Source organism: Arvicola amphibius, chromosome 1, assembly GCF_903992535.2.
Source record: "Arvicola amphibius chromosome 1, mArvAmp1.2, whole genome shotgun sequence".
Taxonomy (NCBI): Eukaryota; Metazoa; Chordata; class Mammalia; order Rodentia; family Cricetidae; genus Arvicola; species Arvicola amphibius.
Window position 1 is genome coordinate 69,284,565 of NC_052047.1, and position 26,527 is coordinate 69,311,091.

At 45.8% G+C, this 26,527-nt stretch overlaps 3 protein-coding genes across 15 annotated transcripts in view; 1 reads left to right on the forward strand and 2 right to left on the reverse strand.

Annotated features, from left to right (window-relative positions):
- Ewsr1 (EWS RNA binding protein 1) overlaps positions 1–17,027 on the reverse strand; it is a 30,374-nt gene extending 13,347 nt beyond the window's left edge. Inside the window, exons 1-6 of one of the 2 annotated variants that reach the window (XM_038336257.2) lie at positions 16,729–17,027; positions 11,813–11,849; positions 11,627–11,678; positions 9,249–9,372; positions 4,271–4,457; positions 2,089–2,256 (exon numbers count right to left, since the gene is read on the reverse strand). In XM_038336257.2, coding sequence (XP_038192185.1) covers positions 2,089–2,256; positions 4,271–4,457; positions 9,249–9,372; positions 11,627–11,678; positions 11,813–11,849; positions 16,729–16,741 — 581 coding nt within the window. In that variant the 5' untranslated portion in view covers positions 16,742–17,027. The remainder of the gene's footprint in view (positions 1–2,088; positions 2,257–4,270; positions 4,458–9,248; positions 9,373–11,626; positions 11,679–11,812; positions 11,850–16,728) is intronic. The other variant, XM_038336340.2, reaches the window with a different exon arrangement.
- Positions 16,662–24,326, forward strand: Rhbdd3 (rhomboid domain containing 3). Of its 9 annotated transcripts, none has more exons than XM_038336524.2 (9): positions 16,664–17,341; positions 17,457–17,601; positions 18,090–18,288; positions 21,058–21,093; positions 21,434–21,623; positions 22,282–22,665; positions 23,399–23,561; positions 23,649–23,933; positions 24,017–24,326. In XM_038336524.2, the coding sequence occupies exons 5-9, from the start codon at positions 21,476–21,478 to the stop codon at positions 24,222–24,224; spliced, it is 1,188 nt and encodes a 395-aa protein (XP_038192452.1). In that variant the 5' UTR covers positions 16,664–17,341; positions 17,457–17,601; positions 18,090–18,288; positions 21,058–21,093; positions 21,434–21,475; the 3' UTR covers positions 24,225–24,326. The 9 variants fall into 9 exon arrangements, with proteins under 9 accessions (XP_038192865.1, XP_038192452.1, XP_038192385.1 ...); XM_038336457.2 differs by having other exon boundaries at positions 16,664–17,275; XM_038336599.2 differs by having other exon boundaries at positions 16,664–17,084.
- A 189-nt stretch (positions 24,327–24,515) lies between these two features.
- Emid1 (EMI domain containing 1) overlaps positions 24,516–26,527 on the reverse strand; it is a 46,536-nt gene continuing 44,524 nt past the window's right edge. For 3 of the 4 annotated variants that reach the window (XM_038310455.1, XM_038310462.1, XM_038310444.1), the window contains one exon: positions 24,516–25,231. In XM_038310455.1, coding sequence (XP_038166383.1) covers positions 25,208–25,231 — 24 coding nt within the window. In that variant the 3' untranslated portion in view covers positions 24,516–25,207. The remainder of the gene's footprint in view (positions 25,232–26,527) is intronic. The other variant, XR_005283003.1, reaches the window with a different exon arrangement.

A 26,527-nucleotide genomic window follows, 5' to 3' on the forward strand; every position in this document is an offset into this window, starting at 1 on the left:
TATGAGTCTCACGATATGTGTAGCCCAGGCTATTCTTCCACCTACACACAACGTTTCTGCCTTAACTTCATGAATGCTGGTATGCTTCACTGTATCTGGCCAAGGCAACACTTTTTTGTATTTATAACAAAGCTTTAAATGGAAGAGAGAAAATCAAAACAACTCATGTGTACTCTGAGCTGCAGTTTAGAGCTCCCATTTAAAACAATATTTATTCTGAACTACATTTAAGGCAAATCCAGTAGTTCAGACGGGCAGAATATGTGTATGTGTCCTTAGAAACAACTAATGCAGTGAAAAATGACACTAAAAGTAAGTACAAAGACTCAAGTGAGGTATTCAGTTCCAAGAATGCCTTCCTCTCTTTCTGTAGCACCAAGGCTCCGAACTAGAGCCTCAGACACTAGGCAAGAGTTCTACTCCAGTCATCTAATAAGCTGAGTGGTGACTATGATGTTCTGAGTCACGGTTTTTATGGCACAGTGTGAACATGTGTGTATGCTACTCCTAAAAATGCCAGTTTTTTCCTTCAAACTCAAAATTGCTTTGTTATAGTTTCAATCTTTTAAACATCCTTAGAAGTCTAGGAATAAACCTTAGGTTGTTGTATCAAAGGTGCTAGGTCTCTGTGAAACTACCCAGCAAGTAATCTATGTATCTATACATACTATTAAAAAATAAAACTTAGCTGGGCAGTGGGGGCACAAACCTGTTCCAGAACTTTGGAGGCAGAGGCAGAAGGATTTCTGAATGAGACCAGCCTGATGTACAGAGCCAATTCCAGGATAGCTAGAGCTACTCACAGAAACGCCAAACCAACCAACCAACCAACCAACCAACCAACCAACCAACCAACCAACCAACCAACCAAAATACACACACACACACACACACACACACACACACACCCTAACCCCAAACCAAACCCTTAAAAGACTCTCCAAAGCCAGACTTAGTGATATGCCTTTAATTCTAGCACTTGGAAGACAGGCAGATCTCTGAGTTTGAGGCCAGCCTGATCTATAGAGCAAATTCCTGAAAAGCCAAGGCAACACAGAGAAATGCTGTCTAGACAGAAAAAAAGAAAAACAAAAAACCCAAAGCTCAACGAAACATTAATACGTGCATTTGTTACACCTTTCCATAGCTGTTAAAATGCACGTCTACCCTCATCAGTTCAACTTTCCAGAGCAACTGTCTTTAATATGACAGATATGGGCCTCCTTTCCAAGAAGAGTTATAAACCCTGCCCATTGGACTGACGGAAGAGATGGCTCAGAGTTTCAGAGAACTGGTTGCTCTTTCAGAGGTCCTAAGTTCAATTCCCAGCAAACCACATGGTGGCTTACACCATCTGTATGTAACAAAATCTGGTGCCCTCATAGGGCAGAACACTGTATACATAATAAATAAATCTTAATAACCAGAACACCTGCTCACTTCTGGTCCTTGTTGTATTCAATGTGTTAACCTATGAAATAGATGATCAGGAACTATTTTTTAGCAAATTAACCTTTAAAGACTCAATTCTGACAATTCATCTGATGCTTACTTCAAATGAGACATAGGTCAGAAAACTTCGAGTTTTCCTTATTTTAAAGAAACCAAAATTGGACAGTGTAGTTATGGTGGTTAATTTAATACAGAATATGAAGGATAACAGAGTTTGAGCTGGAGTAGTTCAAGGTAGCAATGAACAAGACCCTGGATTCTCTCCCCAGCACTGCAATGAGTGCTGGGGAGGGAAGGCTTGTCCCTACTTTATCCATGGTGACTGCATTTGAGAAGACAGTTTCTATGGTTCTATGAAGATCATTTCAAAACATTTGTTTTTCACACTTCTAAGTTAATTGCAAGAGCAAAAATAAGTTTTTGGTCAGTTTTTAGAGAATAGTTATTAAGACAGATCCCAGACACCACTATAGGAACCCAAAACTGAGGTATGAACATTAACTATTATGCAGTCAAGAGTTATCAGAGAGTCAGAAAATAAATCTCACCCAAGGAAGCCAATGCTAGGCGGTTAACAACCTGAAAAGAAATACCTGTCTTGTTATGTTATTTACTGGCCACAAAGGAGAGACTGACCTGGTAGGAGGATAGGATGGAGGTGCGGTGACTGGCTGCATGGGGTAGCTCCCAGGTACCTGGGGATAACTGTAGTTACTCTGTCCATATCCTAGGCTGGGCTGGTTATAACCCCCTGTGCTAGATTGAGGTTGACTAGTCTCAGCGGGCTTGTTACCATCCTGTGGTCTAAAAGGAGAAATAAAATAGTCAGACTTAGTTTCAATGACCCCCAAACCCCAGCTTAAGAACCCTACAGTTCTGTGAGCAATAGGAAACATAAAGACCAAGTTTGAAAAAAGAAAATAAGCCCACTATCAGTCAGTCCATCATTATTTGCTGGAAGTGAACAGTGTACTTCACTTGTTTTGTACCTTTTTGGGGGGGCTGTTTTTCAATACAGGTTTCTTTCTGTAGGTCAGGCTGTCCTGAAACTCAAGAGATCCACCTGCCTCTGCTCCCAAGTACTGGGATTAAAGGTGTGTGCCACTGCACCTGGCTGGACTTCATTCCATTTGTTCTGTATTAGTAGTTACTAAGGGACTTTCATCATGTTATATTGAGTAAGTAATGGAGGGAGGAAAGAAGAAAACACTTTTCTTTTCTAAAGTGAACTTCTGAAAATAAGAAATCTGAACAACAATGTAAACTGAAGTTTAATTTGTAAGGTCACAGCATCATACATTTTGAGTATCTGTGGGTTTAAGCCACTTATTTACTAGAAACAGATCAGAAAAGACACTTTCTAACTTGGGCTGCTGTAAATTCACTTAACCTTCCACAGCAGTCTCTACAAGACGGGCAGGGATGCATCTCCCACCCCATGCTCAGATTAACTAACCCAGGACCCCCAATTCCTCAAGGCCCCAGTAGTTTACACCAAGGCAGTAGCAGAGTTAACTTAAGACTATCTCAAGCAAAGCCCAAATCAGCAGGTGGACCAGGTTAGATGCAAAAGTACTGGGTTCTTCACTGAGATGAAATGGGCTGTAAAGTTATAAGGTTCCTCTTTCCAGTGAGAAAGGGGTAACAACTGTTGATCAAGAGACAGCTAGCTATTCTTAAAGGTAGCCAGCTCAGAAAACTTAGCTTGGGGGTGGGACACAAAACGATGATCTATCAAAACCCATTTGATACACAAGTAGTATATACCACTGTGGCTTGGGTATACATACCACTGCATGAGAGCATCACATGGGTCTTTGCACATCTGATAAAATTCTGTAATACCTAAGTCAATTGCAATGGGACCTTCTAGGAACCAGCCGGTTAAATATATAACTACTGTACAGGCTGTCTATTGGACATCAACTACGAGTGGCTCTGATTACTCACTGTGCATTTTAGAAGTAATTTCACGAGTGTTTGCCAGAGCTAATGTCTTACCTCTACAGCAGATAAAAAGTCTAGGTTACAAGTTGATCTCTTGTTTATTCCCTAAAAAGTCTTCATTCAAATCAGAATTCAGTGTTCCTTCAAGACTGTATGCAGAAGCCACCTAAGTGCATTGTCTAAAGCAAAGACCTGAAATCTTCTGTTAAGTAATAATATACACCACTTATCTACCAACCAGCCATGGAGTATGAACTTTATTGGACTCTTAATATTTACCACATAGCTGGGTACCCATGAATTTATTTGTCTATGACTTTTGGTCCAAATCACTACAACATATGGAAGAAATTATGCTTCAACTGAGGCAGTAATTCTTTCTAGACATGGAAATATCCTTTACTGATAACTGGATCATATACTACTACTGATTCACGTGTAACCCACCCATCCTATACTATCATTTCCTAAAGGAAAAGTAGCTACTAATTTACAGGGTTAATAAACCAAAGATAAGTATCAAAAGTATAATTCTATTGGTAGTTAAACAATGTGGGAAAACATACTCAATTTTCTTGTGTTTAGAAAAGTAAAACAGTCTCCTCCTTCCCCTAAAGTAAGTTCTGAAACCAGGCAATTGATAGTCCTCATTTTTGGTCCCCAGACAGCACCATTTCTTTACCAGAATACCCGTTTGCTGTGCTCCAGCACCCTGGCTGCTGTAAAGACTGTGAGAACAGTCAATACCCAGGGTATGTGAATAGCCATCAGAGGGAACTAAGTCATGGACAGTCTAAGTGTACAGAGTTATTTACTCTTTCCTTTATACCCAAAGCTGACGTATCAGAGGAATACGCAACTATTGCCTTACCTTGTAGGTGCAGTGGCTGCTGGCTGCTGGCCATAGGCTGGGTAGGCAGGCTGGGTGCCATATGCAGACTGAGCTGCATAAGAGGCCTGGGTTGTGGTGACTGTAGCAGTGGTGGTGTCATAAGCACCAGTGCCATATCCTTGGACAGGCTGGCTGTATGCCTGGGGGGCAGTTGGAGTGGTATAACCTACAACAAAGAGAATCGGATCAGACTCAAGAATCAGACTCCAGGTCCTTTTCGTCAAGAGTGCTAACCAAACAACTCATAAACTGCCTACTTTAAAGAATCAAAAATTGAATCCTATATCCTCCTTGCAGGAAGAGTAGCAACAAAGGAGTGTTTAAATTACTGTTTTTATTACATCCATTTTTTTTAAAAATTAAGTGTGTGCACATGGGAGCTCACCATGACACATGTGTGGAAGCAAAAGACAAATCTTGGGAGTTGGTGGTTCTCTCCTTCTACTACATGGATTCTAGTCATCAGGTTTGGTGGCACGTGCCCTTATCCACTGAGCTATCTCACTGACCCAAATATTTTAAAGTCTTAAGTACTGTTTTTTTTAGAAACTCATTCATTCATGCATGTATGTGTTTTGCCTGCATGCCTGTCTGTGCAAGGGTGTCAGAAAATTGAACCCTGGTACTCTTGAAGAGCAGCCAGTGCTCATAAATGCTGAACAATTTCTTTAGCTGTTTTTTGTTGTTTTAGTAATGTATTACTTCATCTCTTTTCAAACTTTATCTACAAGAGAGGTAAAGTGTGCTTTTTTGTTGGTGGTGTTTTAATATGGGGTCTCATGTAGCCTAGGCTGTTGAGCAGAAGATATCCTTCTAAACCCCTCAACCCCAAGTCTCCAGCCTTGGGACTACAGACACACCATACCTAGTTTATTGGTGCTGGGGAACACAGGGATCCATGAATGCTAGGCAAGCACTCTACCAACTATGCCACATTCCCTACCGCAAGACAGAACACGCTATAAAAACCCGTTGCCATGGAGAACAGGCTTCTTTCTACCCCCATGAAAATGGACTTGACAGAAGATAGTGCTGTTTTTATTTCTCTGATTATAGACCCATCTTACTAGCAGATTTCCTGAACAAGTTTCTCAACTAATTAAAAAAATAAAACAGATAAACCCTCTCAAAACAAGAAAATGCTCCAGAACAGGAGGTAAAGAGCAAATGATATAACACTTAAAAATAGCTATGTAATAGTCATCAGGCACTAGATTATGTACTAAAATCTGCCGTTTTAACAGCAGTATATTACATAAGCTTAAAGTATCACAACCTTTCCTGGTACTGGATCTTTGCTTTCCTCATAATCAACAGGCTCCAGTAAATGATGCACTTTAAAAGCTCAGTCCAGATTCCAGGATTCTCATCTAATGAACCCTATTCTGCCAGGTGGTGGTGGTGTATGCCTTTAATCTCAGCACTCAGTAGGCAGAGGCAGGTAGATCTCTGAGTTCGAGGCTGGCCTGGTCTACAAGAGCTAGTTCCAGGACAGGCTCCAAAGCTATAGAGAAACCCTGTCTTGAAAACTCAAAACAAACAACAACAAAAACCCCCAAAACAAAACAAAACTCAAAAAGAAACCCCATTCTTACTAATGTTAAAAAGATTTCTGTGACCAATACTGCGGGATCACAAATACCAAGCCAGCCTGGCCTACAAAGGAGAACACTGCCTAGGCACATTCAAAACAAACAAAACCCTCAAAAACAAACAAACAAAAACCAAAACAAAACAAACAACCCCAAGAAAACAAAAACAAGAGTATTAACATTTAAAAAAAAACTTGGACTAAGACTACTTAATTTACTTTATATTTAGGACTAGCCAGGAGAGTATCCAAAAGCCAAACCAAAACAACCTACAAAAACAAAGACAACACCAAAAACTGAGGCAGTATCATGAAACTGTCCACGCCTGCTTACTGTAATCCTTTCTTTTCTACCTCAATTGACAGACTCTGGGGATTACAGACATAAACAACCATGACCAGCTTCAACTTATTTTTATTTCTTTGAAGCAGGGTCTCACTATGTAGCCCAGGCTGCCCTTGAAATCAGACAGGAGCCTGTCTCTGTTTTCCAAGTACTGGGATTAAATTAATTAAAGGTGGCACCACCATCTGATCCAACTCTTTTAATCTAACAGTATCTTTTTTTGTAGCATGGAATACTTTCTTCTTAAACATTAAAAAAAAAAAACCTCTAAAATTATATACAAAGACAGTAGTTTTCTGTCTAAACTGGTGAAAGCCACTAAAATATATTTTACAAAAGAGCCCCAAACATTTTTGAGATCACCTGAATTGGCACTGTTTTCTTTTGTAGTAATAGGAATAGAAAGAACCCAGAGTTTCACACACATGCTAGGGAAGAACAGTACCACTGAGCCCTGTGTCGTTAAGGATAATCCTTTTGTACACTGTGTAGATGTTGCCACTGTTTTACCTTGCTTTCCTAGGCACATTCTGATTGTTTTAATAAAGAGCCAAATGGCCAACAGTTAGGGAGGGAAGGATAGGTGGGGCGCGCGGGAAGAGATAGGAACTCTGGGGACAAGTAGGACTTGCCAGTCAGACACAGAAGTGGGACGAACAGTACTAAGCAGAGGTTAACAAGCTATGTGGTAGAATGTAGATTAACATAAACGGGTTAAGTTTTAAGAATTACTTGGGAACAAACCTAAGGCAAGACCAAGCTTTTATAATTAACAAGACGTTTTCATGTCATTATCTGGGAGCTGGTGGTCCAAAAAAAAAAAAAAAAAAAAAAAAAAATCTACCTACAGTCCTATGTATTTTAAAGTTCTTAGCAGAGTTCTAAAGTTAACCATACACTGCACTTATTTAAACTACAACAGAAGTCCACCTATCCAATTACTCTTTATACGATTTCTCCCTACATGATTATAAGACCCACAAAAGTTCGACAAAAACCAGACTGATCAAGACAGTAACTTATGTCTCAGATCTGCAGAGTAAGAGCCTGTATAATGCTGCTATTAAGAAATGGCAATAAAATAGCAATGTTATAGTACTAGATACCAGGTTAATAAGTAATCTTTTAATTAATCTGTAGTACCTACACAAGCACCCAAACAAAATAAACAAAAATCCATAAAATGACAAGACACTAACAGCACATCTACGCGATTTTGTCAGTGAAAAAGGTGGTAAGAAACATTGTACAAAATTTTGTTTACACTGAACAATAGAAAAAAAACCCCACAGCTTGTTTGAATCATGTAAGTGAGATGCAAATATATAGTACCTTTCTTCTGGAGCTTCATTTAGAATCCTAGAAGAGAACAGTGTATTTCTATGCATTCCCTCAGATACTTATTCACTGACTTTTATGTGTAAAAGCAACACGGGGTTCAGAAAAATATGCCTGGATTCAGCTTCCTACCCACTGGTTCTTACAGCCTAAAAGCAGTTGGCAGGAGTAAGTGAAGCATGAGAGGTAACTTAGAGTCACTTACCATGCAATAGCCTGCCTGGCTCACTAAAGCCACCGCTTTCTGCTTACAATGCTCTATAGTTTCTAGGCTCACAATCAGGACTAGACTTTCTATTCTGCTTAAAATCACTTTGTTACAACCCTGTTAAATGGCTTAGGGATAGCAAAGGCTAAGCCTAAATCACGTTCTCAAATCTACAGCTTCAGTTTCAGTTCTCATCACACCTGCACTAGGTTAGACACACACTTCCATCCGAAGACAGTAGTTAAGAAAGTTAGCAAATTCTTCCCATGAAATCCATGACAGTGAACTAAAATGCCACATAGTTCCCCCTTTAATTCAGAGTTTAGATAGTTGAAAGATAAAGTCTTTATATCTCCAACATTGTATCACATAGCAAAATATGCCAAAGCAAAAATACGGTCACTTTTCATATATTCCATATAATGACTCTTAAACCAGCTTTCTTTTTTTAGTGTCATGGAATCTTATTTTATGTTTAAAACACACTATGTCTTAAAAAAAAAATCATAACACTTTTAACAGAAAACAGATTAAAATAATTTGTAACACTTAGAAAATAAAATGTGCCTGTTCTATACAACGGACAAACATGTACATGCAGGGTGGTAGTCTGTTCCTTAAATAAATCTAATCATGCAATCTAGCTTTCAGAGAGCAGGGAAAATCAGTTGGAGCAATACCTTTGGGAAGGCAAATGACTTTAACAAAGGCTTGACCAAAGTTAAGTTCAATAGTACAAAACCTTCCCCCAATTATAGAAGGGCATGGATCTGCAAATGGCACCTGAAGCAGCCTTTTTCATTAGCACCTTTTGTGTGATGTTAGAAAGTCTGGGTTTAAACAAATTAAACACCTAAGGGTTAACATTACAGGGTTAGACAAGATGGAAAGCATTTCCCATGCAAGAATGAGCAGGATAGTCAAACCTGTACTGGTCCCTTCTACTGTGGAAAGCACAAAACAAAAAGTAGAGGGTACACTATCAGATGAAGCAAACAGATGTGAAAACCATTTTGTTTTTCCTTGAGACAGGGTTTCTCTGTGTAATAGCCCTAGCTGTCCTGGAACTCACTCTGTAGACCAGGCTGGCTTCGAACTCACAGAGATCCACCTGCCTCTGCCTCCCAAATGCTGGAATTAAAGGCGTGCACCACCATGCCCAACAACTATTTTGATTTTTAAGCAGCTCAGTTTAAGAAGGCTAAATCCTTAGGATTAGCACAATCTTTCACATTAGTCCCATTTTGTTGTATATTGTGCAGGGTATAGAGTTTTAATTTCTTTTAGAACTTATTCCACCCACACTCTTGAAATATAGCCCTCAAGGAGAATTTAAGGGCAAGGAAAAAAAATACTTCCTAAAATAAAAGATCCCCAGACGTCAACACATGGACCAGAATATATTCCTTAAAGAACAGGCCTTTCAGCAAATACCCTCAACACTATCACCAAGTCTCTTTAAGGCTGGCCTTACCAGTGGGAGGCTGTCCATAAGAAGTCGCATATGCAGTCTGCCCGTAGGTGGCAGTGCTCTGAGCCTGGGTATAGCTGACATCAGTAGGCTGTCCATAGGTTCCATAGCTTTGTTGCCCATACGCCTGCTCCAAAGAAAAGCATGTAGTTTTGTAAGAGAATTTTGTATTTTAGCAAATTTTTTTTGCTAAAACAAACTGATTTATTAGTTCATAAACTGGAGAAACAAGTAGAAAATACTGCTTTCTGGAAAAAAATTATAAAAATAAGACAGATCTTAAAAATTCTGAGTGTTCAGAGGCAGGCAGATCTCAAGTTTGAAGCCAGCTTGGTCTACAAAGTTCCAGGATAGCCAGGACTGTTAAACAGATAAACACTGTCTTGAAAATACAAAAGTAAGTAAATGGTATACATTCGTGTTTTAGTAAATCTAGAAATAATAATTAGGAACTGAGTGATGGTGGAGTATGCCTTTAATCCCAGCCCTCAAGAAGCACAGGTATAATCTCTGTGAGTTTGAGGCCATCCTGGTCTACAAGAGCTAGTTCCAGGACAGCCAGGGCTGTTATACAGAGAAACCCTGTCTTGAAAAACCCAAAACAAACAAACAAAAGGCAAAGTCTCAGTTAACTGAGCTTATTCAAGAGCTTATTCTCAATAAGAATAATTGCTTATTCTCAAGAGCAATTCAGGCACAGGTATGTAACTTACAGCACAAAATAAGCATCAAGAAAGATAATGAAGGATCAGAAAGCATCCTGCCATATTTGAGAGCCAGATTTTCAACATAATATGAAAATAAATGCTCTTAACCCTATTTCAAGAAATTGAACCAGAACAGCATTTATGAATGTTAGTTTATCAAAATTACTGTTTTTTTTTTTTTTTTGGTTTTTCGAGACAGGGTTTCCCTGTAGTTTCTAGAGCCTGTCCTGGAGCTAGCTCTTGTAGACCAGGCTGGCCTCGAACTCAGAGATCCGCCTGCCTCTGCCTCCCGAGTGCTGGGATTAAAGGCGTGAGCCACCACCGCCCGGCCTAAAATTACTGTTTTTAAACTTAGAAATCAATAATACCTAAAACCAGATAAGGAATAACTTGGTTTTTTTAAGATACTAATGTTATTTTATAGACTTATTTGAAAAATCAATTAAATGTGAAACACGACTTCCAAATGTTTCCATGGCAATTAATATTAACTCTTAGCAGATCATTCCAGAATTAAGAGTTTTTTTTTTTTTTTTTTTTTTGGAGACAGTTTTACTGTCTAGTTTTGTACTGGAACATGCTATGTAAACCAGTCTGGCATCAAATTCAGAGGGCCACCTGCCTTTGCCTCCCCATGTTGGGATTAAAAGCTTGTGCTACATGCCCAGCTGAGATAATTAATTCTTGAAAATATAAACAATATATACTTTCGAGAATCTGTTACCCTTGGCATTTTGAAGTGTTGGTGACTGAAGTCAGCATATCACACATTCTACCAGATAGTCTCCTACCTCCTGGTCAATCCTGCACCCCCCCACCCAATATTTCTGCAGTGCTGGTACACAATCTACCACTGAACTCCAGCTGAGAGTATTTACTTAATTTGACTGGTGGAAGGCTGCATATGTACATATCATGCATGGTGTATATGTGAAGGTCAGAGAACAATTTGGTTCTCTCCCTCGTATGTGGAACTTGGGGAAATCAAACTCAGGCTGGGTGGCAAGCGCTTTTCCCTCAAGGAGCTATTTCTCTTGCCCCGGCCTACGTTTTTACATAGACTTACATATTGGCAAAAGCCGAGGAATAGTAATTTTCAAAGCTGACTCCAGTAGTCAATGTGCAACCACTCACAAGTTATATAATAACTATATATATATATAATTTTCTCATTTACAAAAGGTCAAAAGATGATCTTCTTCTGAAGAACTGCAATGATGACTAAATTAACTTCAGCATAATAAAATATGTAGACAAGACCAAGACTGCAGCGAAATGCTTATTTTGAGCCTAGAAGCTAAAAAAAGAGCCTATTTTCAGTTTTAAAATGGTTTCATTTACAACAAACCCTCATTGTATAAGATTAAAGTTAAGGAGTTTTTAAAGACTAGATAATACCACTACTTGTTACTTGCATATAATTTTTAAAAAAGACCTGCTAACTACTGTTTTATCGGTCAACTGAAATATCTTTTTGTTGTTGCTGTCTTTTTTTGAGATAGGGTTTCTCTGTGTAGCCCTGGCTATCCTGGAACTCACTCTGTAGACCAGGCTGGCCTCGAACTCAGATTGTCCTCCCGAGTGCTGGAATTAAAGGCGTGTGCCACCATAGCCTAGCTAAACTGAAACATCTTTATTGAAAATATAACTACATATCCTTGTCTTTGGGATTACCTGGGTGGTCTGTGCATATCCTTGAGTTGGCTGGGCGGTGTAAGCACTGTAGCTGCAAAAAGAATTAAACATGAGAATTGAATACAAAACATCTGACTGTGCGACTATACCCTTTATAGTTACAAAAGGCCTCATACTCTAAAACATTAAATGTGGACAAAGTACTGTTGCAGAAGGCTGACTTACCCCTGCTGGGCTGCAGCTTGGCTGTAGGTACTGTAATCTAGAAGAAACAAGAAAAAAAAATTATTAGTATAGACAAGGAACAGTAGACAGAGGAATAATTCAGGCAGCAAGAGTTAATTCTTTAAATTGTTTAGAGAGAAATTATATGCAGACACAGGTCACAGCGCATCTCTTTTCTCAACACCAAACCAATTAAGTCAAGTCAGCTAAATGCAAAAAGTCTGAATACGGTGCTAACTAATGAGGTCAAGATTACTTGAGTTGGCAGAGATACCTAGCATATCCTGCATATTTCCATGACCATAACCCACCTCAACCACCAGCTATCAATTCAAACACATGATCATTATCTTAAGGCTAATGCAAACTAAAACCACAAAACAGGATCAACTTTACAGTCATAAAAATAAGGACCTCCACAAAAATATTAGAATCCACCCCACTCCCGCGCCTTTCTGCTTTTCCAGACAGGGTTTTTGTGTAGCCCTGGTTGTCCTGGAACTCACTCTGTAGACTATGGTGGCCTCAGGCTAAGGGATTCAGCTGCCCACTCCCACTAAAGGCATGCAGCACCATGCCCAGCATTTTTGTTTTTGAAACAGGGTCTCTCTAAATAACCTCAAACTCCGATCCACCTGCCTCTGCCTCCCCAGAGCTGGGATTTCAGAAATGAGCTACTATGTCAGCTTCTATCAATCAGTCTATCACTTTAGTAAGACCACAATTCCCTCTAACATTACAGTGAAGCAATGACAAAAAATACAACAGCTATTAAATCTAAAAAGGGCCTGTTATCAGAGATCTATCTTCACAGTAATGAAAAAACTAGAAACCCCAGGGAGGCCACGGTAAAGGATGGAGTACATCCATGGTTGGAACACATGCATATTCTCACGACTATAAGGTGGCATGTGTGGATGCCCTGGGTTCCAACTCCAACAGCATGCACACACAACTGAAGCAAGGTTAACAGAATCCTAAAAATTGGCAAGGATGAGAAAGCACTTAATAGGCCTAGGGGGAAAAATTTATTCAGGGCTCACTATTGTCATTTCCAAAAACTTGAAATTATTTCAACCTAAAAAAACCACAAATTTTCTTCTAAGTCCAGCTATCATTTTCTTTCTCATATGTAATTTATACTATATCAAAAGGAATTAGCTTGGTGAGGTGGCAAATGTCTTTAACTTCAGCACTCAGGAAACAGAGGCATGTTTGAGTTTTAGGTTTGAGTTTTAGGCCAGCATGATCTACATAGTGTGTTCCAGCACAGCCAGGACTATGAAAGACCCTGTCTCAAAAACATCAAAAAGGGACTAAATTCAGTCTACACAGGTATCAAGTGATGAAAATAAATTCTTAAATTTTCAAAGCACTACTGAATTAAAGTTCTGCAAGTTTGGGGGCTTTTTTTTTTTTTTTGGTTTTTTGAGACAGGGTTTCTCTGTAGCTTTGGAGCCTGTCCTGGAACTAGCTCCCTTAGACCAAGCTGGCCTGGAACTCACAGAGAGGGCCTGAACCACCACAAAACAGGTTTTTTTTTTTTTTTTTTTTTTGTGTAACAGCTCTGGCTGTCCTGGAACTTGCTTTGCAGACCAGCTGGTCCTGAACTCTGCCTGCCTCTGCCTCCCAACTGTTGGGATTAAAGGCCTGTGCCATTATTGCCCAGTGAGCAAATGTTTTCAAATAATAATTCTACCTAATTATTTCCCCTTTACAAGAATACATATCTTCTTTGGTGTTCAAAGACAGCACTGCCATTAAGAGAGAACAAAAGGGTCCTTTCTTTTCCAATCAGAAAGCAGCCAATCGCTAATCCAAAAGCAACAGCTGATATCTTTATAGAGGGAATCTTCCCCATTCCATGCAATCTAAAGCATGCTTCACAATATTCTGGCCAAGAGTACTTTCCTGAACCCATCTCTTAAAAGCGGACTTTCTTTCTACCTTTTTGCACCTCATGTGACTACTTCTTTCCTCTAGACCCTTAATTTCAGAGCCTGCTTATCAATGTCATCAGTAAGCTGTCCAAAAGATACCTACAACAAAAAAAGAAATGTTCAACAAAATCTTATTGTTTTTTGAGAGAGGATCTGACCACTTAGCTGGCAGACCAAGCTAGCTTCAAACTTGCTACAGACCCTATACCGCTCTCTCTACAATTTAAATGCTAAGAATTACAGTTGTGTGCCACCGTGCCTACTAGTTATCTTTTTTAAAAAAAATTTTTTTGAGAGACAGGGTCTCAATATGTAGCTCTGGCTGTCCTAGAACTCACTACATAGACCAGCCTGATCTCGAACTCTGCCTGCCTCTGCTCCCCAAATTGTAGAATTAAACTATGGCTATTTGTCACATTCTTCATATGAAATAAAAAATTATAAAACACTTCCTTCCACGTAGTGTTTTACCAACAATGCATGTAAGCCCAAATATTGCAACCTTCATTTTGTTGAGGTTTCTATGTAAAAAATGATTTTGAGTTACTGGCATTAAGCTCAATGTTTACAAAAGACTTACACAAGAGCAGTTATGTAAAATTAGCAGAGCTGATACAGAACAGCTAACCACCTCAGATCAGCATGAAACCAAAGGATTTGGTGGGCTAAGAGAAGCAACCCCCAACTCATGTTTATCTACCTAACAGTACACAAGCTTCCTACTGTCTCAGACATGACACTGAAACAATGGCCAGATAATTTAACAATCAAAAAACCATGCCCAACTATACAGTGAAAGGAGATAAAGGGTATATGGGTGGGGAGGGCTCAAGAATGCTGGCAACGTTATTACTTCTTGTTCTGACAGTAGTCATTTGGGCACTGTAATTCTGCTTTATTGAACATACTCTGTAGGCACTATTCCACAAGATGTAGATGAGGGGGAAAAACCATTATTCCCTAAGGCAGCGGCTTACAATTCAGGGTAGTCATTAGCCAAGCTGTAGAGATAACGGAGGTTTAGGCTACATAATGTATTAAAGTCAGCAAGGAAGATTTCCTGGTACCCAAAAGTTTTAAGGACTGAAGAGCTCAAGGAAACTTTTTTTTTCCCGAGACAAGGTTCCTCTGTGTAGCCTGGAACTCACTCTGTAAGACCAGGTTGGCCTTTATCTGCTGCCTCTGCTGGAACTAAAGGTATGTGCTACCACGGCCAGGCATCAAGAAAACTTTAGCTAAACTAAAGGAAAGGACGCTAGGTCTTAAATAAGTTCCCTCAGCAAGGGCAGGACTATGGGTATAGCAGAGCATGGTTCGTTTTTTAAAAAAACTTTAACTTTATTTAAATCATGCGCATTGGTATAGTAACGATGTCAGAGTCTCTGGAACTGGAGTTACGACAGCTACGAGCTGCCATGTGAGTGCTGGGAATTGAACCTGGGTCCTCTGGAGAAGCAATCAGTGCTCTTAACCACTGACCCATCTCACTGAGCCACAGAGCATGGTTTCTAACTCGAATATGGTTCGTGGTGGTCTTCAGCAAAAGAGATTTAAACACAGATGACTAAAAAGTGTCAATAATCTACCAAGCAAAAATCTGCAATTGCCTTCTTGGGCTTTAGTGGGTAAGAGAAGGGTAGAAGGCTCACTGCCTAAATCGTTTCCCACCAGAATGAACTGGGCTGTAGCTTCTCAGTCTTTCTCTTAGGGACACTCTTAGTAGCCTGGTATCAAAAGCCAGCATTTACCTGTTTACTGACTTACATCGTTGGCATCGCCAAACTGTGATGCTGGAACTTTTCCCAAGCACAAAGGACCCAGAGCTTCTCCTGTCTTCCCCTTCAGATTTCTCCTACTGTCTCCAAGGCCACATATCAGACCCTAATTCCTCCAGACGAAAAAAAAAAATCGCCACTGTGCCAGTTAACTGTACACCAAACTGCTGGTGAAGCCTAGGCTACACTCATTCGCTCATTAAGGACCACAATACTCATCGCATCCCCGAGCTCCTAGCCGCCGACTTTCAAAGTCCGTCTTCTTCCCCTGGCCTCGACAGGACCAAGAAAGAAGCCTGCTGGTTTAACGAGCAGGTCTACAGAAACGTGCTGGGTGAGGCTTTCTGTTTCTCCTGGATCAAAATCGCTAAACCTTTCTGGTTAAGCGTCTGCTCCCCGGATCCAGACGGGCCTGGTTATACAACCGATGCCCGCGCCAAACGCTTGCTTAACAAGGGACCCCGGGAAGCCACTGCTTTTTGGGTTAGGGAAGGTAGTGGAGTTAACACACGATCAAATCGATGCCTCCGAAAGGATCTGTGGGTCCCACTAGGTCTAAAGGCCGAGCAGACTTTAGACCTCGGGGCTTGAGGCTGCGAGCCCTCCCGGGTGCGCCGAGCCAGGCCTGGAGGATAATGGGGCTTCCCTCTCATAACCCGGCGCCCCTCAGCTCAGACCCTCGCGACGCCTTTTTGTTTGTTTGTTTTGAATCTGAGTTTCTATACAAGGAACGCCCTCAGGCTGGCAGCGGGAGGAGAGGTTACCGGGGCCACCGGCCGCGGCTTCTCGAGCCGCTACCCGACACCCCACCTCACGCGCCTTCGGGGTGATGGGCCCGAGGCCCAGCCGCGGTCCCCTCTGGGCCTCGGAGGCCGTAGGCCCCGCCCACGTGGCGGGAGGCCCGGGGCACCCGCACCGACAACCGCCACACAAAGGAGGCCAAGGCGGGCCCCGCACGCCCTAGCTACCGCGAGGCCCTCGCGCGCAACGCGGGCGCCGGAAGGTTCCAGAACCAGCCCGCCTGGTGGGGGAGGGGCGGGGGGAAGGGAACGCGGGACCCCCGAGCTCGTCGGGCGGCGGCGGGAACTCCAACCCCTCTCGGCAGCTCCACTCAGTCATCCCTGCCACCTCCTGAGACGAGCGCCCCCGAGTTTGGGTGTCCCAGCCGTCGCCAGCGCGACCGCGATCCCACTCCACTTACCCGTGGACGCCATTTTCTCGCCTTCCTCCTCGTTCTCTCAACGTCCGTCTCCCTCTCGCGGTCCCCTAGGCGCCGCACTGCGCAGGCGCGAAATCCGCAACCTCGGACGCTACCATAGGGCCAGGCCGCGGGGGTGGGCAAGGAGGTTTGAGTCAGTGATGAGCCGGTTCTTGGCGCCTCAAACCGTCGACCCAATCCTCTCCAAAGAGCCGGACGTGACGCGCGGGTTAAGAGAAACACCTCAGCGGTCAGCGCGCTCGTGAGCGAGTGTCCCCAACAAACCCCGGGGAGCCTCTGCACGAGGCTCGGGGGTTGGAATGGTTACGCCCGCTGGCTCTAGGGACCGTCTCCGAAGAGTCTGTCCTGGAGGGAGACGGAGGCTGGCGGAGGGCTGGGGGAAGGGATCCCGGCCTGGAACAACTGCTGACTAATCGGCAGGCGAGATCACGCGCCCGTGTGTGCGCGCTATGGGTTTCGGGCACCTAGGTCTCGGCCTGGAGCTGGCGGCCCGACTCCCAGGCGGGGCTCCCCCACCCGGCCTTCCAGGGTAGGGGAGAACGTGCTACGCAGAACCTTGGACGCGTGGCCCGAGAGGGCGGGGGAGGGGACTGAGGTCGGTCGGTCGGTCGGCTGGGGAGGGAGGCCGGGAATGGCCTGGCCGGCTCCAATAACGGTCGGAGTTGAGAAGCCCTGTAATCATCCTCCAACCAGTACCCTTGTTTTAACAGAGTAGAAAACCCAGGCCCACGAAATTGAGTACTTTCCCCTACGTTACAAAGCTGAATTCGACCCCGGGACTCCCCGCCATCTGTGCACCACCCGGAAGCATCTTCCCTGCCCTTGACTTCCCAGTCTGTCCTGGCTTCCCGTAAGGTAGGCAGGGTGTGATGGTGTAGAACTGAGAGAGATCCCTGACGAGGGCTCCCGAGGGCCTCTGAGGCGGACTGCTAGCGAGTGAGGAACTGTCTTGTGACTAATACCATGGACGAATTCAAACAGTAGCATGGCGGGCGGGCGAGGACTCCGAAGGAAGCAGGGCCCATGTGGGAGCAGTAGGCGTGTCACACCTTTCGAAGGGTGGGAGGGGTTTCCCCGCTGAAGCTTAACGCCGGGCTCTCCGATTCCCTGGCGAGAGGCAGGGAAGAGAGTGGGGAGCAGGACGTCGCGGCCCCCGGTTCCCTATTTGATGTAAATGCACTTCCTCAGGTGAGAGATCCTGGCACCTGTTAGCTTGGGACTCCGCGTCTGAATAGGGTGCCCGTGAGTCTCTGAGAGTGGAGAGCTGCTCCATGTGTTGTGTGCTAGGAGCAGCAGCTGGGTTCATTACTTGATTCTTACAAGTTCCATTTTATTAATTGAAGATTCTGTTGGAGATAGAGGCGCAATGATACTGCGTGCCTAGGATGTGTGAGGCCCCCGTTTCCGTTTGCAACATCAAGAAAGAGAAGAGACTGATCCAGAGGACTCGAGGCCTGGTTCCTAATGTCCATGGATCAGTCCTTTAGTGCTCAGGGATGGAATGGTTGCGAGAAGCTTCAATTTAGGTGACCCTGCCTCCAGGTAAGGGTGAAATCGGCCTGCTTTTCTAAACCCAGTGCCACAGGGGAAGGGTTCACCCCAAATCCAGAGTTCACCCCAGCAGGATCTGGGGCCAGCTAATATGTCTTTCAGTGAACACATTAACTGGAGATGAGAGGGAATGTTAGGTCCAGATCACGGGTCCCAAAACCACCATAGAGTCTGCACTCCTATGCAAAAGTGCAAAGAGCCTTTAGCCGGTCTGTGGAGGCGCAAGCTTTTAATCCCAGTGCTCTGGAGGCAGAGGCAGGCGGATCTCAGTGAGTTCGAGGCTAGCCTGGTCTACAAGAGCTAGTTCCAGAATAGGCTTCAAAGCTACAAAGAAACCACATCACGAAAAAAAAAAAAAGCCTTTAATCAAGCTCCAGGTTGGACCATCCCATCTATTCGACATAGTCGACATAGTCGGAGAGCCACGAGCCCAGTTGGGGTGTTTTTTTGTTTTGTTTTGTTTTTTGTTTTTTAAATATGTGTGTGCTGGGATTAACCCCAGCTGAGGTGGGGTTTTTGTCATAACAGAGGTTGGGGTGAGGGGATTTCTAAGGTTCAGGACCCCTGATTGACTGTGGGGTGGGGGGATAGGTGTACGCTGACTGAAAGGACGTCAGGTGGTCTTGCTTATAATAGTTGGAATGTTAGGTATTTCCTCTTGGATGGTCTGTTCCCGGGTGGTCTCTATTGAGCCTCTAGGGCAGGGGAGCCTCTTTTCCTCCATTATTTCAAACCACTTGGGAGAAAATTCAAACTTTGTTCATTAGGCTAAGATTCACGATGTGGGAAGGTGCTGTTTGAGCTGGGCTTCAGAGTGAGTAGGAGGCTGTTGTTGAGGGGATGGAGGTTAAGGACTCTGCAGGCAGAGTTTGGCGAGGAAGCTAACTAGGATCCGCTTTCTGCCCAGAGTCATACCAGGAGACTTGAGAGCATTGCCAGGGAGTGCTCGCAGAGCTGCGGGCAAGGCTGGGTGTGAGGAAAGTGCAGGAAGAAAAGAAAGGGAGCAGGACTGCTCCCAGAGTGTGCATGACCCTGAGCTGGGCCTTGTGGGGAAGGGGAGGAGAAGGAAGAGGGAGGGATGAGAACCAGGTGCCGCAGCCAGAAGGCCCACCATACACAGAGCAGGTAATCAAAGTGGGAAGAGCAGCCCAGTCCCCTGAGCTGGAGAAGTGGGGGTATGCCAGCCTGGAGGGCCCTGTAACAGGTAGGGACCAAGGGACTGCAGGGAGAACCTGCCGGCTGCATCTTCTTTGATATGTTAAATAGGAACCTCAGCCATTCGTCCTGGTTTGAAACCTAACTGGAGAAAAGCTTTGCCCTTTGGGCAGGGTATGACCTGTTTGGGGACCTGAGCTTGAACCAGCTGGGCCTTCACTTGTAAGCTATCTGTACCTTCCATAAGTAATTAGGTGGTGCCTTGGGTTTATTGGGAAAGAGCTGGGGGCCAAACTAGGTGCAATGGTGCAGATTGATGGTCCAGTATTCAAAAGCCCAGGAAGACACAGGAGAATCTCACATCACAGGCTAGCTTGGGCTCCATGTTGAGACTTTTTTAAAACAAAACTTTTTAAAAAATATTTATTATGTATGTAGTATTCTGGGATGTATGCTTACGTGCCAGAACAGGGAACCAAATCTCGTTATAGATGGTTGTGAGCTACCATGTGGTTGCTGGGAATTGAACTCTGGACCTCTGGAAGAGCAGCCAGTGATCTTAACCTCTGAGCCATCTCCCCAGCCCCTAAACAAGCAAAATTTTAAAAAAGAAAAAGCTGCCGGGCGGTGGTGGCGCACGCCTTTAATCCCAGCACTCGGGAGGCAGAGGCAAGCGGATCTCTGTGAGTTCGAGACCAGCCTGGTCTACAAGAGCTAGCTCCAGGATAGGCTCTAAAAAAAAAAAGCTGCAGAGAAACCCTGTCTCGAAAAACCAAAAAAAAAAAAAAAAAAGCTGAGCCAGGTGTCGCTTTTAATCCCAGCACTTGGGAGGTAGAGGCAGAGGCAGGCTGATTTCTGTGAGACCAGGCCATCCTGGTATACAAGAGCTAGTTCCAGGACAGGCTCCGAAGGTACAGAGAAACCCTGTCTCGGGGGGAAAAAAGAAAGAAAGAAAAACTGTGGGTCTCCAGTCTTTTCTCTTATGATGCTGTAAGCAAATGTGTTGGGTTTGTTTGTTTTGTTTTGTTTTGCTTTTTGTTTTTGGCTGGCCACTAATTCATAGAGATCTGCCTGTCTCTGCCTCCTGAGTGTTGGGATCAAAGGCATGCACCACTACTACCCAGCAGCAAAAGGTGACTTAATCACCATTTCACAGACTGGGAAACTTGCCCACAGACACACAGCAGAAGGCTGGAGCAGACACCAGAGCCGGGGAGGGAACAGTGCCACAGTTATGAGCCACTTTGTAAGGCTTGGGACTCCTGTAGCCCCACTTCAACCCCAAGCTGCTTGTCCCATTGGTGGGTCTCATGAGGCCTCTTGTTCAAGGGCACCCGAGGCTATCTGGACTCCCTGAGGTTTGGAACACTGGGGGGGGGGCGGGGGCAGAGTCTAGAACTGGCCTTGACTTTGCCAGTCCCAGGGAGAATGTACCCATCTTTTTGGCAATGAAGGGCCACAGCTCAACTTTTCTGGCCCCGTATCTTCCACTAAGACACCTTCAGGGCCCCCCAGACTCTTTTAGAAACTGGGTCTCATGTCACCCAGGCTGGTTTTTCAACTCTGTATGCAGCCAAGATCTAAATGTTCCTTTTATTTTTACAGCACTGGGGAGCAAATCTAGGTGCCCATGTATACTAGGTAAGCACTCTCCTGCTGGTCTGCATCTAATGGCTTTGGTCTCCTGAACCTCCTGCCTCCACCTCCTGGGTGCTAAGATTACAGGTGTGCACCACCACACTGGCCTCATCATGACTTTAAGCATGGCCCATGGCCATCCCAGACCCGTGGGCAGGTAGGATAGAAACGTGGCTAATAAGCACACAGGTTGGGGCTTGATAAGCACACAGGCCAAGCTACTGGACCTGCCTCTGCTGGCTCAGTTTCTGCCTCTGTATAATGGGACTGTTGGTAAAGTAGTTGGGAGGGAGTCAGATAAAAGCAGCAAGGATGATTTGTTACTGTTTTTGTTTATTCCCAGCTTACAGCCTCAGGACCACCTTTGACTGCCATCAACCAAACTATGCATGTCTGGGACTCTCCTGGCTCACTGTCCAGGGTACTGCCTCTTGCCTCCTCAGTCCTGATGCTCCTGATGATCTGCCTGTGGTTGTTGGGGGCTGGCCCCAGCCTCACATTGGCTCCAGAGCTGCTGCTGGACCCCTGGCAGGGTGAGGACCAGCTGCATGGCCCTTGAAGAAAGCTAGAGACTTACTCTAGGGCCTGAGGCCACTTAGTGCAGCTCGTGATGGTCACAAGAATAGGATGCAGTGTCACAGGGCAGGTTAGCTTACAGACATGCCCAGTTCGTCCACAGTCAAGAAGGAGGGCAGAGAATCCTGTACAGAAGGTGAGGTGGGAAGCTGTGGGTGGGAGTTCTGATAGTGTCCCTTTCTGACAGCTTTCCCTGGAAATAAGAAGTTAAATTTCTGCCAAACATGTACTTCCCACAAAGCCTCCGGCTTACATTTGAGGAACCCAGATGTTCAGAGAGGTTAAGCGATTTTTCTAAGGTCTTGCAGCTCTGTGGGAGTGAGAGGTTTTGGCAGGCAGTTTTCATTAGAACTTGTGCTATTAACCAGATGCAAAAAAAAAAAAGATTCAGTAACTGACAGAGCTTCACTGTGCCTAGGGCATAGCACCACTTGGTAGCTGGTGGCAAGTGAGAAGACTGTGTGTTGGTTCCCTTCAGTATACCTAGAGAGTGGCTGTGGTGTTGAGAAGCCTCTGGTCCCATCTACTGGCTTTTGGGTGGGGGAGGCTGGCCTACCAGGTTGCCCTCGCAAAGGCTAATCCAGCCCTCTAACCTGGCACCCTTCTCATTCCCAGTACACAGGCTTCTGACCCATGCTCTGGGCCACACTGCACTGCCGAGCCTGCTCCTGAGCCTGCTGCTCCTGCCCACTCTGGGCTGGTGGCAGGAATGCCGTCTAGGCACTCTGCGCTTCCTGCACAACTCCACCCTGCTTGCCCTGGCTGCTGGGCTGCTGGCTGTGCTGCTGGCAAGCCTCGGGGTGTCCAATGCAGCCGGAGGCTGTGGATATATGCCTGTCCATCTGGCCATGCTGGCAGGGCAGAGTTACTACCCTGGATGGCGTCAGGGGACACTGCCACCATGGCTGCTCCCGTGGCTACTGCTGGCCCTGACCCTGCTGCTCAGCTCTGAGCCGCCCTTCCTGCAGCTCCTCTGTGGCCTTCTTGCTGGCCTAGCCTGTATCCTTTGCCTGAGCCCAGGGACCATGTGGACCTGTGGCCGGGCCTCCAAGGTGCCTTGGAAAGAAACAGTGTAAAGGAGTTCAGTGTCAGGTGAACACCTGCTCCTGGCACATCTGTGCCATGCTCTGGGCTGGGAAAGGGCTCACGGCCAAGAAGAGGTGTCAGTTACAATCAAAGGACCCATAGGATGATTGGGAGAGCTGAAGGGACCTGGAAGTCACTAATCTGGATCCTGTGTGAAGGTGGCATCAAAGCAAAGATTAGCAAAGAAGAAGGCTTAGGGTGGGAGTGAGTGTGGGGTCTCTGGGAACAGAGGGCCAACTTAGGCCTCATAGTACAGGTATCTTAGACATAAGCTTTGCTCCCAAAATATGGGAAAATAGCTACCAGTTTTGGTGGTGATCATATAACCCTTCAGGCAGTCACAGGGAACCATTTCAGAATCCAGACACCAGCTACTTAAGTCTGGCTGACAGTAGGAGGACCTATCTCAGGTACACAGGGTTATGCAGTAGCCAAGAAAGTGGAAAATAGGGTTTTGGGAAGGCACATACAGTTCAAAACAAAAGGTAGGCAGTTTCCTTTTGTTCTCAGCTTCAGCTGCTCATGTGGTCCTGGGGGATGCAGCAAGGGGAGGCGCATGGGAATGCCCAGCACACACCCCGCCCCCCCCCCCCCACCCCGTTCAGTTTGATTTTCCTTGACCTGCCGCCCTGCCCTGGGCAGGCAGATGCTGCTGGGGCCTTCCGGTGGCTGGAGCTCTCTGAGCGGAGACTGCAGGTGTTACAAGACGGTGTCCTTTGCAGGACTCTGGCCCAGTGCTGGCCACTGAGGCTCCTTCCCACCCCAGGCAATCTGACTGAACTGCCTGTCACTTATCCTGCTGCAGTGAGGTGAGGGTGATGCCAGGGGCTCAGTATTGGGTGCTGGAAGTTGTGACAGTGGCTGGCAGCCCAGGCCATCCACCTCTGTCCCTACAGGCCTGCTACCCCTGGACCTCCTTACCTTGCTTCCCCAAGCTCCTGGTCTCACAGTGATGGTTCTGCCCAGCTTCCACCAGGCGTGGGGCCCGTGCAGCTAGCATGGAAGGACTCCAAGAGGAGCCTGGACTGGGCTGCGTCCGGCTTTGCTCCAGGAACCCCAATGTGGGCAGCCCTAGATGAGCAAATGCTACAGGAAGGGATCCAGGCTTCACTTCTTGATGCGTCAGTTCAGGGTTCCCAGAGCTTGACGTGGTTGCCCAAGTCCTCTGGGTCTTCTCTACGGTAAGACAGGGTGGGCAGGGGGTGTCTTCCCGATGTGGGAGCCATGCATGCACTGACATTTTCTCCTTGTCCCCACCTCACAGGCTGCAGCAGCTAGAGCACATGGGATTCCCCACTGAGCAGGCCGCAGTAGCCTTGGCAGCTACAGGGCGTGTGGAGGGTGCAGTGTCACTGCTGGTTGAAGGGCTGGTAGAAACCAAGGCCGTAGCGACCGAGGGGAGGAGTGGTCCTGCCCACTGCAAGAGCACTGGACCCTCATTATCCAGGGAAAGAGCAGAATCTTTGGCCTGACGTGAGTCCTTACCCAGTCTGCTGAGGGCATCCCTGAGGACAGGAGTGGGCCCCAGCATGTTCTAATATTTCCTAAGAATAAAAGCTGATGTTTCCAACCTGGCCTCCTGAGTGGCAGTTGTGTCTGGCTCTTCTGTGTTGGCATGGGAAGGATGAAGGAATGCGTGGAGAAGGAGTGAATGGGTGGCTGATGGCAGGAGGGTGACTTGTGTCTCAGCCCACAGGCCTCTTGCCCCAGTATCCTCAGCCTAGGTGGACCCTCTGGATGCAGCATATCGAGACCAAACTGGGTAGGGTCAGGCAGGGGCATTTATTGTCCCGTACATAGCAATCCATGGCAACTGCAGCAGATACTTGGAGTGGGAGTCCTTTCTATACATCCCATCCCCACATGGAAAACTGGGGAATGGGGTTGGGTAGAACTGACTTAGGGAGCACCAACCATTCAGTCGGGGATTGAGCAGCCTGGACTCAGGTGGGAACTCAGCACCAAAAAACAGGGCTCCCCACGGTCTTAAGGAGGGGGACTGAGACTTCTGCCTTGATCCATACATGTCTACAGAGCCAGGCAGTCCCAGGTCCCTACTTTAAAAGACTGGAAGCTTTGTACCTCCACCCACTCCCCTTTTCACCCCATTTCACAGGGGGGAAATAGGCCTGACTTCTTGAGTAGGCTTCCTCTCAGGGCCCAGTCCCTGCTTAGTCTGTCATGTACAGGCTGACATCACTGAGACCTGCCTGCCTATCCCTAAGGCCAAGATGGCACAGGGGTCCCTGAGGATATTAATAAATAGGAACTGGCAGTCTCTGGAGGCAGCTGGCCAAGTCCAGGCTAGGGGAGGAAGCCTGGTGTGGAACCCTGAAAAGCCACCACCATCCTCAGCTCCTCCTGTCGTGTCTCCTGGGGGTCACGATCTGGTAGTTGGTTGGGTGTCCTCCCCTCTTGCCTCGAAGGAGGCTGGGGGGACCCGTGCCATCAGGGCCTACCCCGGATCCCAGCTCTGGTTCTGCCGGAAGGAATAAAGAGAAAAGCTATGTTAGGGGGTGCATTCACATTCATGAAGAGTGGGGGAACCCACTTTGTGCCCTGGGAGGTAGCAGGGTACCCTGGCATCCTAGAGATGGAGCTGTGGGAAATAAGGGTACTGAAGGCTGGTTAGTACCTCCCCACAACCTCTGAGTCCCCAGCCATCTGATGCCTGATTTGTCTAATGGAGATGGCCAGGCTCACCACATTTACATGATTGGCATATGAATAATGCTCCCTAAGTACTCAGTGTGGATTGATTTGGAGTGAAGGTGAATTCTGCATCACTCAAACTTCATTGCAAGGAAACCAAACTAGAGAGGAAACTCTTCCTCTTTCCTTGGGTTATAGTACCATTTGGAGGAAGGGCTTTGCCCCGGAGCAGCCTCAGGGAAACTGGACCCCATCAGGGCCCCAGCTCTCTGATTTCTAAAACCAGGGACATTTTCAGATAGACTCTGAGGCCCTAGATGGCACCAACAAAGCCTGAAGTCAGTTACTAAGGGAGTTGTGCTGAGATGTGTGATCTGCATATAAGCTGAACCCCAAGCATGACACATGCTTGCCCCCCCCTCCAAGGAAACTAACATCCTTCAAAACCCCAGAAGGTGCTCTCTTGTCCAGCAAGCCCATGCATATCCTTTGGTAGCCCCTAAAGCTAGGGAGGTCAGGGTAGGTGGTTTTTCTGGTGGGGGAGAGCCTCGGGATGGGGACTTGGCCAGGACAGACAGTCGGAAGCTCGATGATGAGCACTTCCCACATAAGGCGCTGCTTAGGGGTGGGCCATTAATGGGGCCTGGCTTTTCTCAGGTGCCTTGTACAGCCTCCAGGGGCTATCAGGAGCTTAGCCAGCTAAGGACAGGGTCACTGTGTTCCTATTCAGCTCTTCTAGGCTATCCAGCTGTCCCTTTCACTGCTGCACCATGCTGAGAGGAGGGGCACCTGGAAATGTGCTGAGAATCTGGAACTTGGGTCTTTGCTCCCAATGGTCCCTCAGGTCATTTGGAGGCAATGAGGGATGAGGACAGGTGCTAAGAGACTTCAGGGGAGGGGCTTGATATGTCTCCATCAAGGCTGTTGAGGCCAAAGGCGGTCCAGCAGATAGTCCCTGATGTTTCTAGAGGTCAGAGAAGACACACTGCTAATGGTGGGGATTAGAAATGGACCGTGTCAAGCAAAACTTGACAAAGTTTTCCTTAGTAGCCCAGGTCAGCCTCAAATTCGCTATCCTCCTGTCTCAGCCTTCCAGTGCTGGGATCTTAGGCACGTAGCCACC

Bases quoted from the DNA above. Each gene is read 5' to 3' on its own strand.
- Rhbdd3 (XM_038336937.2), top strand. From the start codon at position 21,476: ATGCATGTCTGGGACTCTCCTGGCTCACTGTCCAGGGTACTGCCTCTT. The intron at 22,666-23,398 runs GTATCCTTTGCC...CTGGGCAGGCAG, and splicing joins CCTTCTTGCTGGCCTAGCCT to ATGCTGCTGGGGCCTTCCGG. The intron at 23,934-24,016 runs GTAAGACAGGGT...CCCACCTCACAG, and splicing joins TCCTCTGGGTCTTCTCTACG to GCTGCAGCAGCTAGAGCACA.